Source organism: Balaenoptera acutorostrata, chromosome 9, assembly GCF_949987535.1.
Source record: "Balaenoptera acutorostrata chromosome 9, mBalAcu1.1, whole genome shotgun sequence".
NCBI classification, from domain to species: domain Eukaryota; kingdom Metazoa; phylum Chordata; class Mammalia; order Artiodactyla; family Balaenopteridae; genus Balaenoptera; species Balaenoptera acutorostrata.
The window spans coordinates 4,635,764-4,653,129 of NC_080072.1; the positions used below are offsets into that span (position 1 = coordinate 4,635,764).

Here is a 17,366-nt window from a genome sequence, read left to right on the forward strand (position 1 = left end):
AGGTTCGCGCCTCTTCCGCTTCCGGTGTCGGTCTAGGCTGCGGGAAGATGGCGGCGGCTGTGGCGGCGTCGGCCCTGCCGGTCACCTTCGGGCGGCTGGTGTCTGCATGCAGCCGCAGTGTCCTGAGAGCGTCGGGGCGCGGAGAGGGTGAGACCTTGGCCGCGGGGTGAAGGGAGGAAGCGGGGCGCCCCGCCGTCCCGCCACATGTGTGTCTGTGTCCGACTGATGTTAATCGCTTTTTTTGATGCGGTGATGACAACGCGGACTTCAGAGTTGGGGAAACCTGGGTTCAGATCCTGGTTCCTTTAGTTAGTAGCTTAAATGCTGATGAAAGCTCCCCAACTTCCATATAGGCTGTATTTAACCGGGGGAACAAACTGAGGCTCAGAGTGGTTAGGTAACTTGCTTATGGTCACACAGCAGGGAGGTGGGAGAGGACTGAATCAGACAACTCGGTCCGGCTCCAAGGCCTGTGCTTTAAGCATCGCCCGCAGCCTGCGAGCCACTCTCTCAGCCTCACTGTCCTCAGCTGGAAAATGGTGAGGATTGTCCTTGCCTAATGGTAACCAATCCAGCAAAAGCGACAGCTGTATTTTAGGCACTGGGTTGTCATGAGGCTCAAAAAGATTATGTTTGTCAGAAACACTATAAATCTCTGTCTGAAACGGTTGGAGTGTGTATCTGTGTGAGGGAATGTTTATGTATGTTTTAGAATTGGGTCTGACTGTCTATTTGATGATGATAAATAATTGTTCCCTTTTTTAGGTGTGATAGTGAAGTTGTGGTTGTGTTTTTGTAAAGAATCTTTATCTTTCATAGAAATATACTGACAGTTGCTTTAATCACAGAGCTGGGCCAGAGGCACTGTGAATGAATCAAGCTTGGCCAAGAGTTGATAACTGTTGAGTCTGGGGAGAGATACAGGAGGACTCGCTATTCTCTTTACTTTTGTATGCTTGTCATTTTCCGTAATAAAACTTGGGTTTAAGCAGGCAGGGAAGTTTTTACAAAAGCAGTGGGACTTACTGCATTCTACCAACATAAAACCACCTCTAGAATGCTGTGTTCAATTCCAGACCCACTGTTTTCAGAGAGAAGCACGAATGAAGTGAACTGAGTAAAGAGAGGGTGACCAAAATGGTAAACAGGCAGGACCTTGAAGAGTGAGTGAAGGAAACAGGATGGACACTGGCACGGTCCTTAGGGATCTGAAGGATGATCCTGGGGGACCATTTGTTCCCAGTGGGGTCACTGCTAAGCTAAGACCATAGGTAAGGGAAGCAGATCAAGTGCAGAAACTTTTCAGCGGTGGGATGGCTCTCAAGAGAGGCCAATCACAAGTTCCCAATCACGGAGTATTCCACAGGGGCTTCATTTGATGGCTTAGCAGAGTAGATTTCATTCATTTATTCATATATTCACCATTTATCGAGCACCTATACAAGTCAAACACTGGTCCAGGATAGCGAATACATCAGTTATAAACATAAAACAATATTCCCTGCTTTTATGGAGCTAGCATTCGGACGCGGGGGGAAGGGTTGTGCAGAGAGACAGGCAATTTTTTAAGAAGAAGCAAATTACATAGTATGTTCGAAGCTGTTAAGACTTATGGAGAAAAATAAAGCACGAGTTGGGAAGAAAGGGTTCAATTTTAAATAGGATGGGTGGGGAAGGCCTCTCTACTGAGAAGGTATTTGAGTGGAGACCCAAAGGAAGTAGGGAATTAGCCTGGGGGCCACGTGTAGTGGGGGAGCATCCAGGGCAAGAGCAGTCAAGGCATAGGCCCTTGTGCTTGGCATCTTCCAGGAATTGCCAGGAGGCCAGAATGGCAGGTGCGTGGTGAACAAGGGGAAGCTCGTGAGGCATGGGCTCAGAGAGACAGACGGAATCGCGCTGCCCACTGCCGTGTCGGCCACTGTAAGACTTCGGCTTCTTCTCTGAGTGAAATGGGGTGCTCTTGTAGAGTTTTGCAAAGTAGTGACATGATCTGGCCTCAGTTTTAACAGGATCCCTCTAGCTGCTGTGCAGAGAAGGGAGGCTAGGGCGAGAGCAGGGTGTTAGTAATAATCCAGGCTTGGGTGATTGAAGTGGTCAGAGCCTGGATCTCTCAAAGAGAGGCAAGGGGATTTGCTGATAGGTTGGCTGAGGGGTGTGAGAGAGAAGGGTCATAAATGACTGAGATTTGGGGCCTGAGCAACTAGAAAGATGGAGTCACCATTACATGAGATGGGGAGGGGTGCGGGAGAAGCAGGCATGAGGGGCAGATCAGGAGCCTTTGTTAGGTTCTGAGATGCTTGTTAGACATGCAGGTGACGATGACAAAGAGACAGGTGTTTGTCGTGTCCGACGGGCTGCAGGTGTAAACTTGGGAGTCACCAGTGTATAGGTGACATTTAAATTCATACAATCACCAGAGGAACGGCCATAGGTAAAAAAGAGGTAAGATCCAACATCTAAACCACAAGCACACCAAGATGGCAGAGGGGAAGAGAAACCAGCCCAGGAGACCAAGAATTGGGAACAACCGCTAATGAGTGAGCTTTAAGAGAGTGAATTTTATGGTTTATAAATTATAGCTCAGTTGAAAAAGTAAAACCAACAGTAGTTATTGAGAAACCTGTCCTCTGCTTTTTGCACTTAAGCACCAGGCATTTTATTTCTGAATCCTTCTCAGTAGGCTCTGGGTGCCTTTGTCGGTGTATTAGTTATCTACTGCTGTGTCCCAGGTTACCCCAAATCCAGCAGCTTAAGATACCTAACATGTATTATGGTATTAGGTCACGCCATCGCTGACGGTCAGGATCCAGGAGCAGCTTAGCGGGTGCTTCTGGCTCCCAGTCTCTCATTAGATTCAAGTCAGGCTGTCAGCTGGGGCTGCAGAATCTGCTTGCCAGCCCCCTCCCTGGGCTGCTGGCGGGAGGCCCCTCCGGGGACTGCTCACAGCACAGCAGCCCTGCGGCAGAGATGAGAGAGGACGCCCAGGACAGCAGCTGCCCTTGTGTAACTTACTCTCAGAAGTGCTGTCCTGTCACTTCTGCCACATGCTGTTGGTCACAGAAACCAGCGCCCTGTCGGGGGACAACACAGGGGGGGAGAGCACCTGGATGTGGGCTCATCGGGGCATCCTGGAGGCTGCTCCCACACTTGGGTACCGAGCAGGGCCTGAACTTAGTGGGCACTTGTGGTCAAGGCATGGGTTAGCAGGTAGGTGATTTGGTTTTGGGCCCTTTTCGATGGTGTGATAAACACATCCTGACGCTTATGGTAATAACCAGTAGCTGTAAGTGATGTTCCTTTAGTTTTGTTGGCCTAGATTTTTCTGCAGACATGTCGTGATGTGGTGGTTTAAATCGGGTGCCAGTCACAGTAGCGGCACTCGCACACTGAGCATCGTAAAGGGCAGTTTGCGTTTCGTACTAATAACTACGCGTGTTTCTCTTATTCCCTCAGCTTCCCTGTGGTCTGCTTCTCGAAGGTTCCGTTCGCAGAGCGCTTCATTTCCACAAGGGTAATATCAAAATGTGGGTTTTGGTGACTCTCTTCCTTTCCTTTCTGAAGTCAAAACTTCAAACATTTGGGTTTTCAAGAATATTTAGTTTTCTTTTAACTTTTATGACAGTACTTTTCTCAGACCCTTGACATATAGAAATACAGACAGAACCTCAAGCACCCAAAGACAAAGGTGTTCTGGGCCTTGCACAGCTGTGTCTTTCTAGGCAAAAGCTTTTAACCCCTAATTGGGGGTTTATTTCCAACTGGGAAGGTCGAATCACAGGATGGTTGTGTCAGAATCTCTAGGAGGACCTCACGTAATTTGAAAGAGCATTTCAGTGTTAAAGAAAAAACATAAAATTAATATAGACTACAGAAGGTAAATTTGACAAAATCATACTCAGGTAGGGATACACAGGGTCCCGTCCCTGTCCCGCCCTGTCAGCCCGGGTCCCTGAGCAGGGTCATGCACTCTGAGCTTCGTTCCTCTTCGGCAAAATGGAAGCAATATTAGTCTCCATCTCAGTGGGTTTTCACGAGAGTCGAGTGAGTTTCTGCATCTGAAGAGCTTAGAAGGGAGCTTCCCTGCTGGCGCAGTGGTTAAGAATCCGCCTGCCAGTGCAGGGGACATGGGTTCAATCCCTGGTCCGGGAAGATCCCACATGCCGCGGAGCAACTAAGCCTGTGCGCCACAACTGCTGAGCCTGCGCTCTAGAGCCCGCGAGCCACAACTACTGAGCCCACGTGCCACAATTACTGAAGCCCAAGTGCCTAGAACCCGTGCTCCGCAGCAAGAGAAGCCACCACAATGAGAAGCCCGCACACCACAATGAGGAGTAGCCCCCTCTCGCCACAACTACTGAAGCCCACACACCACAGCTACTGAAGCTCGTGTGCCTAGAGCCCGTGCTCCTCAACAAGAGAAGCCACCGCAATGAGAAGCCTGCACTCGGCAATGAAGAGTAGCCCCCGCTCGCCGGAACTAGAGAAAGCCCGCATGCAACAACGAAGACCCAATGCAGCCAAAAATAAAATAAATTTTTTTTTAAAAAAAGAGCTTAGAAGGACTTGTGGTTGCCGTGGGAGAGGGATGGATTGGGAATTTGGGATTAGCAGATACAAAGTATTATACATAGAATGGATAAACGACAGGGTCCTACTGTAGAGCATAGGGAACTATATTCAATCTCCTGAGATAAACCATGACAGAAAAGAATATAAAAAAGAATGTATGTGTATAACTGTATCACTATGCTGTACAGCAGAAATTAACACAACGTTGTAAATCAACTATACTTCAATACAAAAATTAGGAAAAAAAAAAAGAGAAGAGCACCTGGCACGTAGCAAGCCCTCAGTGCAGCCGCCTGCGCTCCTGCAGCGGAGATTCTCAGCAGGGGGGACGCAGGGCCTGGTGTTTCCCTAAAGCAGCAGTGGGCACCCTGCGTGAGGGTGGAGGCAGAAACCCTAAGGGGCGCTTTCGTGAACTCGGCTGGCTTCTGTGACCGCCGTGCGCGGCCACTGCTGCCCCCAGTCCCTTCCCAGGTTTGTCCCTGGGTCCTCGGCTGCTGCCGGGCCGCCCGGGGCTCCTGACGCTCAGACGAGATGCGCGACGGGGGTGCACAGCTTCATTTGGGGGCCGGTTGACTCCGGCAGGGAGGGCGTTCGCTCACTTCACAGGTCTGTTCAGCACCTGCTGTGACAGTGACCGGGGGCCTGGGCCCTGTGCTGGAAGCGGCAGGGTCCCCAGTTTTCTGGGGTCTTCTGGCTGGTCTAAGAGTTAAATTGACATGAGACAGGTTAACAGGAGATAAATCAAACCAAAGTTTAATAACCTGTACACACAGGAGAGACCCAGGAGAAATGAGCCACTCGCCCAAATGGCCGAAGCCCTCACCTTAAGTAGCACCTTCAGCTAAAGACAAAAGACGATGTTGAGGGTAGGGGTTTGACACTTCAAAGGGGACGAAGGCGAGTCACGTGGAGATGGAAAAGCAGATGTTTGGTGAATAAATGTTTGCTGGGCCTGCAGAGACAGTGGGACAGGAGCGGCCTCGGATCTCTGGGCCCCCGTGTTCCTCGCAGCCGTCTCTGGTGATGCCCTGTCCCAGGACAGGCCCTCCATCTCGAGGCTTTCAGGAAGCTGTGCGCAGACCCAGGCCTGCCTGCCTCCTGCCAAAGTTTCTTCCTGCGTCTTTTGGGCCTTGATTGTTTTCGGCTTGAAGTAATCTGCCCGCCTAAGAGATATTTTGGGGGGGGCAGGTTTTGCTCGCCTACAACTGCGGGGGCAGCTGTCCCACCAGCCACACAAGCATCAGAGACGGGCTGGGTCCTTGCCCTTCCTAGTGTGCTGAGCGCAGCCATTTCTCACACATCTTGAACCATCTTTTCACATGTGTGTGACCCACGTCTGTAAAATATTTTTACAGATACGTTCCTAAAACGTCACTGAGTTCACCACCTTGGCCAGAAGTTGTTGTGCCGGACCCCGTCGAGGAGGCCAGACACCACGCAGGTAAGAGAGGCAGAAGCAAGGGGGTGGCGGCCCTGCTTCCACCACAGAGGGGGCCTCCTGGCCGCGGAACAGGGACTTCACATCCCCAGGTGCCCGAGACATGGTGCAGCGTGAAAGCTCAGGTTCGCTCAGCACCAGAGTTCAAAACTCTCATTCGTTGAGCCAATCCTCCTAGGGCACCAAGGCTCCAGCCGAGTTGCAGGCAGGTAATGCGGGTGGCAGAAGGGCCAGGGCCCAGCTCTGTCTCCCCGCTGTTGGTAGAAACGGGAGTTCAGGGAAGAAGAACAACGTGCTCGGCCATCGGTGGAAGCCAGCCCCAGCCCGGGTGTTCGAGAGGCCATCAGGGTGTCGGGAGGCTTGTCAGACAGAATACGTGTCGCCAGGAGGGCAGTGTGGCCACCACGCCCAGCACCGGGCGGGAGTGCAAGATCCTCAGTTTCCAAAAGCTGCAAGTCCATAGTAACCCGTGGAATCTTCCAGTTTTTAAATACTATTTCGGATGCTGTGCCCGAAAAGTAAAACTGCAGGCGAGGTTCTGCCCTCTTGGCCAGGTGCAGCCGAGGGCTTGACTCGGTTTCCAGGGCAGACACCGTGCCCTGCGCCCAGCCGCAGGCGAGGCCGGAGGGTCGGGGCAGGAGAGAAGGGCCGGGCCTAAGGCGAGGTGGTGACCAGGGGAGCGGGGACTGGGTGTGGGCGGAGGCGAGCAGGTAGCGTCCAGCGCCATGAGGTATAATTCTAGGTTTTCCTTGTTTGCAAGAAGGCCTCTCCTCTCACTTCGCCAGGCCGCTGGCTCGTTGTTAATAGCAACTGGGAATCAAACCAGGTGAGGGTTTCTCCACCGCAGGGTCAGAGGAACCAAGCCAGGCACGCCGAGCACTCAGGCGGGAGGATGGCAGGGGGATGGGGGCTTCTGTGCCGTCAGGGCACGATCGTCTGTAAGAGCCCCGTGTGCCCCGAGCGCCCAAGTGCCAGCTCCTGGGAGCAGCGGCTCACCCTGGGCCTGCGTCGGGGAGAGCGAGGAGGGGCTGCTCGCACAGGCCCTGCCCCCGCTCCAGGGATGCTCAGGGCTGCGCTGCGGCGGAACAGAGGGCCCCCGGGTGAGGGTGTAGCTGTGACCCTGACCACCCTTCTCCCTGCAGAAGTCGTGGAGAAGGTGAACGAGCTGATCGCCCGGGGCCGCTACGGCAGGCTCTTCGCCGTGGTGCACTTTGCCAGCCACCAGTGGAAGGTGACCTCTGAAGACCTGATTTTAATTGAAAACAACTTAGACATTGCGTGTGGAGAGAGGATCCGGTTGGAGAAGGTGAGACTGTGGGTCAGCTCTGGGGATACGGCAGGCTGGCCGGGTGGGCACGGTGGGGTCAGGGGGGTGTGGGCAGAGCTGCTCCCCAAGGGCGGCCCAACTCGGTAGGGCCCCTCCTTACAGGGAGACGATCAGCACGTTTCTCTAAGGAGAAGCGTGTGTCTGTGGGTTCGCCTCACGTCTCCTTAGCGTATATTCTTAGAGGAAAATATCTGATCACAGGTACAGTGAAAATATAAAGAGTAAGATGAAAAGAGTTCTCAGGCCCAGATTTATGAAGAGAAAATGTTCCGTTTCGGCTCGAACGCTCCCCTGACGTTAGGCGTGGCAGCTGCCGCTGTCCTGAGCAGTCAGCACTGGTTTAGAGACATCTCGCAGGGCGCTGGCCATCTTCCGACCCTCCTGACTGCTGCGTGGTGTATCCTGCATGTTTAGCCAAGCGCTTCTGCCCTCCGCTTATGATTCTGTTTGCTGTGTTCGGGGGCCTATTTGGTTTTTGCCTATTTTACTTCTGTTTGTAAAACTGTAGATAAAATATGAGATTTCTGTACCGGATCATTTTTTTTGGACGTAGTTAACTGTTGGTATGATGTGATATAACATATGGTTTTCTTTATAATTTAAAACTCCTCCTTTCTTTGTGATTATAGATTCTTTGCATATTTACACCCAGGGGAGCATTAAACTCTCCTTTCTCAGATGGTCTTCCCACAGCCTGTGGTCCGAGCAGGACCACGGCTCAGAGCTGAACCAGGGCGCTGTGTGGACGCCAGCAGCCAGCACAGCCCCTTCTCCTTGGTGACCCCCGTGGTTCTGTCACGAGCTCATGAACAAGAGTACATTTACCTTTTACATCTAAAATAAGAGACTTCTGGAGTGTGTTTGTGAGGATTTCTAAAAAGACATTATTTTGAAACATTTCACATTAACAAAAACATAGGAAGCTCCACCTAATGCAGGTGGTTTTTCATAACGTAGGAAACCCAGCAATAGAGAACGTGTCGGGCTGAGAGTGAGTCAAGCAAGATTTCATTATTTGTCATCACCTAGCATACATAGCCCGTTGATGTTATTATAAAATAGGCTTTGTCTTTAGACAGTTAAGCTTGATGCAATCGAGTTTTTTTCTCATCAGGAGAATTTCAGACAGTCTCCCAATGTGTAGTGAGAACCCCACTGCACTTGGGTCGCAGAGCTGTCTTCATCTGAGGCCACACTTGGCGCCACAGTTTCCCTGCGGTGAGAGAGGCTTCCTGGCCGTGCAGGATTTTGCAGTCATTAAAAGAACACCTTGAACCTCAATCTCTGCAGTATCGGCAGGACTGTGAACTGCATAAAGGACACCACAGTCTGGGTTGTGCATTTTTTCCCCGTATGTATTACACTTCAATAAAAAGTTGTTATTTTTTAGAAGCCACTGTTGCCATAGGAGGGTACCCGCTCACCGGGATGACCAAGTTCCATGTGTCCGGGTCTGACAGCGCGGCGTGTCCGCAGGCGGCCGGGCGCCCCTGCACACGCAGCCACGCCGCCCACTGGCGCCCCCTCCGTCCCAGGTTGAGGGAGTCGCTAGTTAGATAGCAGAGCAAGCCCACGTCTTGGTTTCGGGGAGCCGACACCTTGCTTCCTTTCCAGTGTGCTCGGGTCACTGCCTGTTCTAGGGGCTTTGTGTTATTTGCTGGTAACACGCCTGTTTGATTCCAGGTCCTGCTGGTTGGGGCCGACGACTTCACGCTGCTCGGCAGACCCCTCCTCAGGTAACGTGCTCTCAGATGCCGGCGGGGAGGCTGGGCAGAGGGGCTCCCGTCACACCCGCTGCCACCACCAAGCTCAGCGCGCTTACACCTCTCACCGTGGGTGTGTAGTGTCCCGCGTACAGAACATCCAGAACAAATCGTTGGCCTGTTCCTCATTCATTGCGGTTTGGCCCTTTTAAGATTCGCTGTGGCACGAGACTGTTCTTTGTTGTGCTTTTTGGTAGTTTTCACGGTGTCTGCAGGGAGGGCGTATGACGTTGACAACCCGCAGAAAAGGAAGTTAAACTTTATTTAGATGTTCTCACGTGAAGCACTAGTAAAACTGAAAAATAATCAGGAAGGTACATTACGGTTCGTTTTCCTCTCTTCCAGAAAGGATCTTGTTCAAGTAGAAGCCACAGTCATTGAAAAGACAGAATCGTGGCCAAAAATCAATATGAGATTCAAGAAAAGGAAAAACTACAAAAGGAAAAGAAGTAAGTTGGAGAAAGCATGGCTGCTGCGTTCCTGTCCTCTTGGTGCTGCCCCACGTCCTGCGCTGGGCCAGGCTGGACGGGGACCTGCCCTCCGCCGGGCGCTCTTGGGGGTGCAGCGGCCCAGAGACCAGCGAGACCAGTGAGAGCTCTGCCCGCATCCTGGCTCTGCCGGGGAGGGGCGGGTAGCAGTCGATAACCGCTCCGGGGCATGTGGAGGGCGCGGCCCTGGGAGACGTCAGTGGCAGCTGGGTTCCTGCCGGGAAACCCAGAAGCAGGTCACGTGTCCACCACGGGGAATGGACGAGCAAACGGAGATTCCCTCAGTGGGATGTTGTCCAGTGCAGTGGATGGCCCACCTCCACACGGCAGGGACCATCTTAGACTATGTGAAGCCCGGAGGTGGGCAGAGCTCAGCCTCGTGCTGCCGGGCACACGCTCGCGCCCGCACGCGTTATGCACACGCATACGATGGCACGTTTCTAAAGGAAGAACGGTACGCGCAGCATTACGGGTGTGACTGCCTCTGGAGCGGGGGAAGGAAGGAGTCACAGATGCACAGGGATCGTGCGTCCCATGTCCCGGTTCCCGTGGGCGGCTCGTCAGACTTCATCTTACCGTGACGCTTCGAGCGTTCGTTCATGTTTGTTCCGTGAAGCAAAGGCAGGTGGGGACAGCCTCCTCAGAAGGTGGTTAAAGAGAAGTGGTGGCGGCTGGAAGGGTGTGAGGTCGAGGATGGGCTGGGAGGCGGAGGTGGGGCTGGTTTGTTTGAAGGAGCGAAAGAGGCTTTGGGGGAGGAGGGAGGCCCGTCTGGAGCCCGAAGGAAGGGAGTCCTGGGAGAGAAGGTCTGGAGAGGCTTCCCTGGGGAGGCAGCAGGCGGGGTGGCCCCTGGAGGGCCAGGGCATCGGGATGCTGGTGGGATGGAGCGGGGAGGGTGGGCTCAAGCACAGGGGCTGACAGACCAGGGACGGGAGGGCCCCCCATCCTGTCCCCCGGCTGAAGGGGCGTCCAAGCGGCATGCGGTGCCCCGACGTGTGGTGCCCCTGGTTTAAAGGGCCGGTAACAACGGGCGTCACCAAGGTGGGTCTGCTGGGAGAGGGCAGGGGATGGAGGCGCGAAGGGGTGAGGTCAGAGGTCAGAGAGGTGAAGAAGCAGCGCCCCTGTGTGGACTTGCCGCTGGTTCTGGCAGGTGCAGCGCGTGGGGTGGGCAGAACCTCAGCCAGGAAGGGAGGAAGCGGCGGCGGGAAGGGCTGGCACCTAAGGGGGCGACTTCACAGCAGGGCCCTGCCCCAGGGGCGCAGGCAGGGCCTGGCGAGCGGGAGTGGAGAGGCCACCGCATCCAGCGGCCTTGTGGTGACTTGTGGGAGTTGGCGGCTCAGCGTAGGGACAGGAGGGGAGCCTGTGCCGCCTGTGCCCTGAGTGGGGGCAGGAGACCCCGCCCTCCCTGCCTGGCCTCACGGAGCAGGGCCGGGACGAGGGTTCACGGAGGGAGCCCCCTCGGCCCTCACCCAGCCGTCGCTGCCCGCTCTCCGCGGCCTGGGCTGTGTCTCCCCCGTCTCCCTGACCCCATGTGACCTTTTGTCCCCATCCAGAGCCCCCTGCCATCGCCCAGTAAAGCCACAAGCAGGAACAGAACTGTCCCTGCAGGGGCCTCCGCTGGAGGTCACAGCCCCTTGGGGTGGGACCCGCAGGCTGCAGCATCCCGTCTCAGGAAGTGTAGTTGGCCCCCTGTATCCCCGTCTGCCACACTCGCAGAGTCAACCAGCCACAGATTGCAAATTTGCAGGAGGGACGTCCCTGGCGGCCCAGTGGTTGACTCTGCGCTTCCAATGCAGGGGGCGCAGGCTTGATCCCTGGCCAGGGAACTAAGGTCCCACATGCCACAACTAAGAGCCCGCGTGCCGCAGGGCCAAAAAAAAAAAAAAGAAAAGAAAATTTGCAGGAAAAAAACATTCCAGAGAGTTCCAAAAAGCAAAACTTGAATTTGCTTCACCAAGTACTTACATAGAATCTATATTATACATTGTATTTACACCTGTTCATATGGCATGTACAGTGTTTTAGGCCTCACATGTGACCTAGAGATGGTTTAGAGTATACGGGAGGGTGTGTGTAGGTTACATGCAGACACTAGACCCTCTTATTAAGGGGCTTGAGCATCCTTGGATGCTGGTGTCCTCGGGGGTCCTGGAACCCATCCCCTGCAGATGACGAGGGACGATGTCTGTCTCTCACAATCCTCGGTTACAGACGGTGAAACGTACCAGAGACGGTAGCTTCAGCTTTACTAGAGTTGGGTCAGTAGGGAGCCTCTCCTGTGCCCTCCGCCAGCTCCAGTAGCCTCAGCGTAGCCAGAAGGGGTACCCCCACCCATGCAGGGCAGGGGTCTCTGGGCACGTGGGGGCGTTGCAGCCCCTGTGGGGTCTGACGGGGCTTACGGAGCAAGTGGTGAGGCAGGTGGTCAGCGGTGACCAAAACCACGGCCTGTGGGACATCACTGGGTGCCCGGTTCCGCCCAGCTGCGGGGCGGTGCTGGTGCAAGGCAGACCCTCGAGGAGAGAGCGGGCAGCGGCTGGGTCTCGCGGTAGCTGGTCGACAGCGTCCGGATCTGTGTTCATGCCCGGGCCCTGCTCTGTCTTGCAGTTATCGTGAGTCCTCAGACCGTCCTCCGGATAAACACCATCAAGATTGCTCCATGTCTGTGCTGATCATCCAGCTAATGTTTCTAGAAATATAAAAATAAATCCATTTTCCGAGGAGACCGGGTTTCCGTGTTGTGGTGTAGGTAGCTCTGCTGTAAAAAGCTCAGTCCCGTTGTGGCTTGTTTGAGGCTGAGCGCCCTGACTGGGAGCTTGTTCTTAGTAAGGAATAGCCTCCCTTAGCTGGAGAAACCAGGAGTTCGGGAAGAGTTACACGCGTGGCCCTCCCAGGGCTGGAGCCGGGATGCTTGTGTAAGAGACAGACTGATGTTACTGGCTGCCCTCCACCGGGCACCGCAGGGGCGTGACGTGGGGGACACAGCTGGGGCCCAGGAGCTGACGCCAGGAGAGACACGATCTGGATTCCACTCCTGGGCAAGATGTACAAAAACATGAGCAAATTCCATCCCTTGGGTAATCCAATTACCTGTTTCTAGTGATTTGCTTTTCTAAGAAGCTGAGATACAAACCAGGCCAGTGTATCTGGGTGCAGAGTCCCTGCCCTGGTCCTTTTGCTCCGCTGGGTCCAGCAGGGAAGGAGGACCACAATGCCCGACAGGGGCACTATGTCCAAGGCCAGGGCGCGGCGGTGGGGCTGCAGAGCTGGGGCAGCGCAGCACGTCTGGGAACCGGATGTGAAGTGACAGAGCAGAGGGGCCAGAGCAGTTTTGAACTTGATCCTAAAGGCAGCCTCCTGTCCCAGAAGGGTTGGGGGCTGCTGTCTGGGACGGGTCAGGCCAGCAGCTGACCCCTGTGACAAGGGAGGGGACCTGAACCAGATGGGCCAGGGCTGGAGGGCAAATGGAAGGACGTGGAGGTGGGGGTCGAGTGTAGGGAGCGGGGGTCTCCCAGACAGCCCAGGCTCCTGGTTCTATGTCCTTCACAGAGGCCGGGCTTCCTCCAACAGAATAGTTAGGGCTTTCAAGAGACACAATAAAACCCATTATCAAACTGTAGTTAATACTTTCTTCCAGAGTCCCATGACGGGGGAATGAGGAAGGCGGGCGGCACTGCACCAGGAGGCCTCCCCCTCTCCTCCCTGCCCCCTTTCAGGTACCCAGTCACCCTCGGGGATGCTGGGGGATGCTGGCTGGCCAGGCCCATGGGAACACTCCCCCTCCTGCAGTGCCCTCCATGTACAGCAGGGGGCAGCAATCCCCCTGCATGCGGAGATTCTGGATTCCGGCCACTGGTTACTGGCTGCAGTGCCCCTGGGGTGGGCGGCAGGGATGGTGGGCCGACCTCAGAGCGTGGGTGTGCTCCCTCTGACACCGCCGCATCAGGATCCATGATAACTTTCCACACGCTGTAGCTCGTGCGGACTGCTCTGAGAGCCACGGCTCTGGATCCCGGGGCCTGGCTCTCTCTGGGTCCTCTCGGCCAGCCTAGGGCCCACTCCTGTGGTCCGTTTTACCTGTGCAGGTAAGATGGGAACCACCTCCCACATCCTTCAACTTAACGCACATCCATATGCCTGAAATACAGAACAGATTCTGAAGTCGTCTGTCGCAGTCAGGCAGCGCAGCTTACGTAGTTGGGGAGGGGGTGGGTGGCTCCGGACCCAGACTGACCTGGGTGGGAACCCCAGACCCACCCCGCAAGGAGTCCTTGGGCACGTTATCTGGTCCCTGGGCCTCAACTACTCATCCCTCACATGGGGGCGATGCTAGTACCCACCCTCTGGACCACCGTGAGGGTTCTGGGCGACAGCAGCTGCTCCGCCTAGGCAGCATTCGTGATCCTAGAAAGAGGCAGAGCCACCGTGCTCTGGGGCGCGGGTGACGTGCCTGTAAAGCATCGACGTCGGCGTCGAACTGGTGAAAGATCACTCGTTTTAAAAGCGGGACTAGGCATCATTCACAACAGCCAGGAGGCAGAAATAACTCGTGTCCATCCTGATGGATAAACAGATGTAGTCTACACCTACAATGGACGTGTTTATTCAGCAATCAAAAAGGAATGGTGAGGACTCCACGCTTCCACTGCAGGGGCACAGGTTCGATCCCTGGTTGGGGAACTAGGATCCTGCAAGCCGCCACAGCCAAAAAAGAAAGGAGTGGCATTCGGACACTTGCTACAGCACAGATGACCTTGAGGACAGTGTGCTGAGTGAAAGAAGCCAGACACAAAAGGACAAATACTGTATGATTCTACTTACGTGAAATACCCAGAATAGGCAGATTCATAGAGACAGAAAGTAGGTTAGAGGTCATCAGGGGCTGCGGGAGGGGAAACACAGAATTCTCACATCCTGGGCACCGGGTTTCTGTTTGAGGTCATAAAAAAAGTCCGGAAGTGGATAGTGTGATGGTTGCACAGCATTATGAATGTCATTAATGCCGATGAATTGTCAGTTAAAAGTGGTTAAGTTGGTAAATTGTATGTTATGTATATTTCACCACAACTTTTTAAACAAAGGGAAAAAACCCACTAGGTTAATGAGTCACATCAGTTGACTGAAAAAAAAAAGGCAAAAATTGGATTCCTGGGGCTGTCGTTGATGACTGTTCCCTCCCAGCTGTTCTTGGCCGGTGACAGGACACTGCAGCTGCAGGTCACCTGGGCTTGGCAGGGGGCTCCAGCCACACCACCCTCACCGCCTGTCATCTCGCTGCCTGCCGGGCCCTCCCAGGCTGGTGTCTCTGTTCCCTTTATCACAGGAATACTTTGCTGCTCGGTCTGCGGTGGGGCCTTCACCTCCAAGCACCTGCTTGCCTCCCTGCCCCCCCTCCGCCCTGTTAATCCAGACCCCTGCCCAGCGGGCACCACCTTGGCCTCGCCCGGCTCCCGAGCTCAGGCTGCCCCTGCATCCTCTGCCCAGTTCCCTCCGCCGGACTGCAGGGCTAACCCTCTCAGGGCCAGGTGTGGCCTGAGACCCGAGTCCGCGGTCACCCCAAAACCTCCCATCGGGTCCCAGCGGGTCCAGACAGATGGTGGGGGCGGAGCATGTAGGGAGAGCGTGAAAGGGGACGATGGGATGCAGGACAGCCCCGGGCCAGGCACGAGGGCTTTAATCAGACTGTCACCTCCGTTACTAACCAGGGGGCCTGGCTGCTACTGAAACGTGTCACGAGCTCAGATGGGGCTGTGGAGCTGTCCCATCTCAGCAGGTCCCTCCCCAGGTCACCGTTTCTGCTCCCCGTCTTCTACCTGGTGTCAGCACACGTGTATTTCTCTGTCCCGGGTTTCTCCTCTGCTTCCCTCCCCCACTGGACCGCCAGCTCCAGGAGGGGGGAACGTATCTGTTTTATCCACTGACATACACTCAGCATCCAGGACCACACCTGGCCCACAGCAGGGATGCAGGTGAATGCACGAATGTCTCCGTCACAACCCCTAATTCCACACTGCGGCTGACCAGGGGAGGGCTGAAGGGGCTCCTTCCGTCTGCGGGGTGGGTCCCAGGCTGTGCTCGGGGCTGCAGGCGTGGGGGCGTGGGGGCGTGGGGGCTGGGGGAGGCGGAGGGTCGGTGGAGCCTCCCAGTGGCGTCGGGTGAGGCTGCTGGCCCAGCAGTTTTACGGAAAAGATGGAGTCCTTGGTGTCCAGCAGGACCACAGTCAGAGCTCTACAAACATTGAAGATGTAAGTTGGGACTTCCCTGGCGCTCCAGTGGTTAAGACTCCGTGCTTCCACTGCAGGGGGCACAGGTTCAATCCCTGGTCGGGGAACTAAGATCCCGCATGCCGTGCAGTATGGCCAAAAAAAAAATTTTTTTTAATACTTTTTAAGTAAAGATGTAAATTGCTCTACAGTGCCGGCGGGGCTGCTCTGCTTCCTGCAGGTGAGCCCAGCTGTCAGGAGGGCAGCTTCCTCCTGACATCTCCCCACCCTGGGGGCCTCGGACTCCTGGGGCCACTTCCACTGAGTCAGGGCGCAAACCCGCAGGGCCTGGTTCTCGGAGATAAGGGCGGCACACCTGGCGGCTGGGTGCCCCTTGACCCACTTCCTGCGAGGCCCCGCGGCAGAGACGGGGAAATGCAGAACCCGGGCTGCTCACCTCCCTAGAGACGCTGTCTGGCTTTCTTCTTCCTCTGCTCCCGTGGGCGGCCACCAGAGACACATCGTCCCCTTGGAACCCGGGCAACGCTTCCAGGCCTTGGTGTGCAGTACAGAATTGCAAGATAGAGTCCGGCCCTACCCCAGGCTCCTGATAAGAGTTCAGGACTGGCAGGAACGATCTCAGGGGGACAAAGACCACCTCGCGGAGGGATCATTTTCAAGTGAAACTGCCTGGCGTGGGGCCAGCCTGCAGCCAGCAAGCCAAAGAGGAGAGCGTGCGAGCGTGGGGAGACGCGGCCCCTGCCCCGAGGGGACAAAGGAGCGGAGAGTTGACGTCGTTGCTGGGAGGTCCATGCAGGTCAGACCTTGACAGCAGGGACATCTGTGAGCTGCTCTGGGCTCGGGGCTCTGGGCCAGGTGCACTAAATCATCTGCACCTCCAAGAGCCCTGCAACGTGGGTACTGTCATTTCTCACCGTTTTACACACAAAGAAACTAAACCATAGAGCGGTGATGGTGTTTTTTTTTGGTTCCCCAGATAGTTCTGATATGGGCGCCGGGGTTGAGGAAGCTCAGCGGTCGAGTCTCCCCTCTTTTTTTTTTTTAAACTTTGGTTTTATTTTATTTATTTATTTATTTATTTATTTATTTATTTATTTATTTATGGCTGTGTTGGGTCTTCGTTTCTGTGCGAGGGCCTTCTCTAGTTGCGGCAAGCGGGGGCCACTCTTCATCACGGTGCGCGGGCCTCTCACTGTTGCGGCCTCTTGTTGCGGAGCACAGGCTCCAGACGCGCAGGCTCAGTAGTTGTGGCTCACAGGCCCAGTTGCTTCGCGGCATGTGGGATTTTCCCAGACCAGGGCTCGAACCCGTGTCCCCTGCATTGGCAGGCAGATTCTCAACCACTGCGCCACCAGGGAAGCCCTGAGTCTCCCCTCTTAACTGAGGCCAAGGGAGATCTTCTTGGGGCTGAAGGTTTGGACAAATAACGAACTGAGGGGTGTTTTTTTTGGTGGGGGGTTGTTTTTTTGTTTTTTAATATAAATTTATTTATTTATTTTTGGCTGTGTTGGGTCTTCGTTGCTGTGCACAGGCTTTCTCTAGTTGCGGCGAGCAGGGGCTACT

General features: G+C 54.9%; 1 protein-coding gene across 2 annotated transcripts; it reads left to right on the forward strand.

The window, feature by feature from the left end:
- The first annotated feature begins 4 nt into the window (after positions 1 to 4).
- Positions 5 to 12,302, forward strand: MRPL21 (mitochondrial ribosomal protein L21). 2 transcript variants are annotated; one of them, XM_007171116.3, is made up of 8 exons: positions 6 to 147; positions 1,810 to 1,920; positions 3,454 to 3,511; positions 5,925 to 6,010; positions 7,150 to 7,313; positions 9,018 to 9,070; positions 9,443 to 9,546; positions 12,187 to 12,302. In XM_007171116.3, exons 1-8 carry the CDS (start codon positions 48 to 50, stop codon positions 12,249 to 12,251), a joined length of 741 nt encoding a protein of 246 aa, XP_007171178.2. In that variant the 5' UTR covers positions 6 to 47; the 3' UTR covers positions 12,252 to 12,302. The 2 variants fall into 2 exon arrangements, with proteins under 2 accessions (XP_007171179.2, XP_007171178.2); XM_007171117.3 differs by lacking the exon at positions 1,810 to 1,920 and having other exon boundaries at positions 5 to 147.
- Positions 12,303 to 17,366: the final 5,064 nt, after the last annotated feature.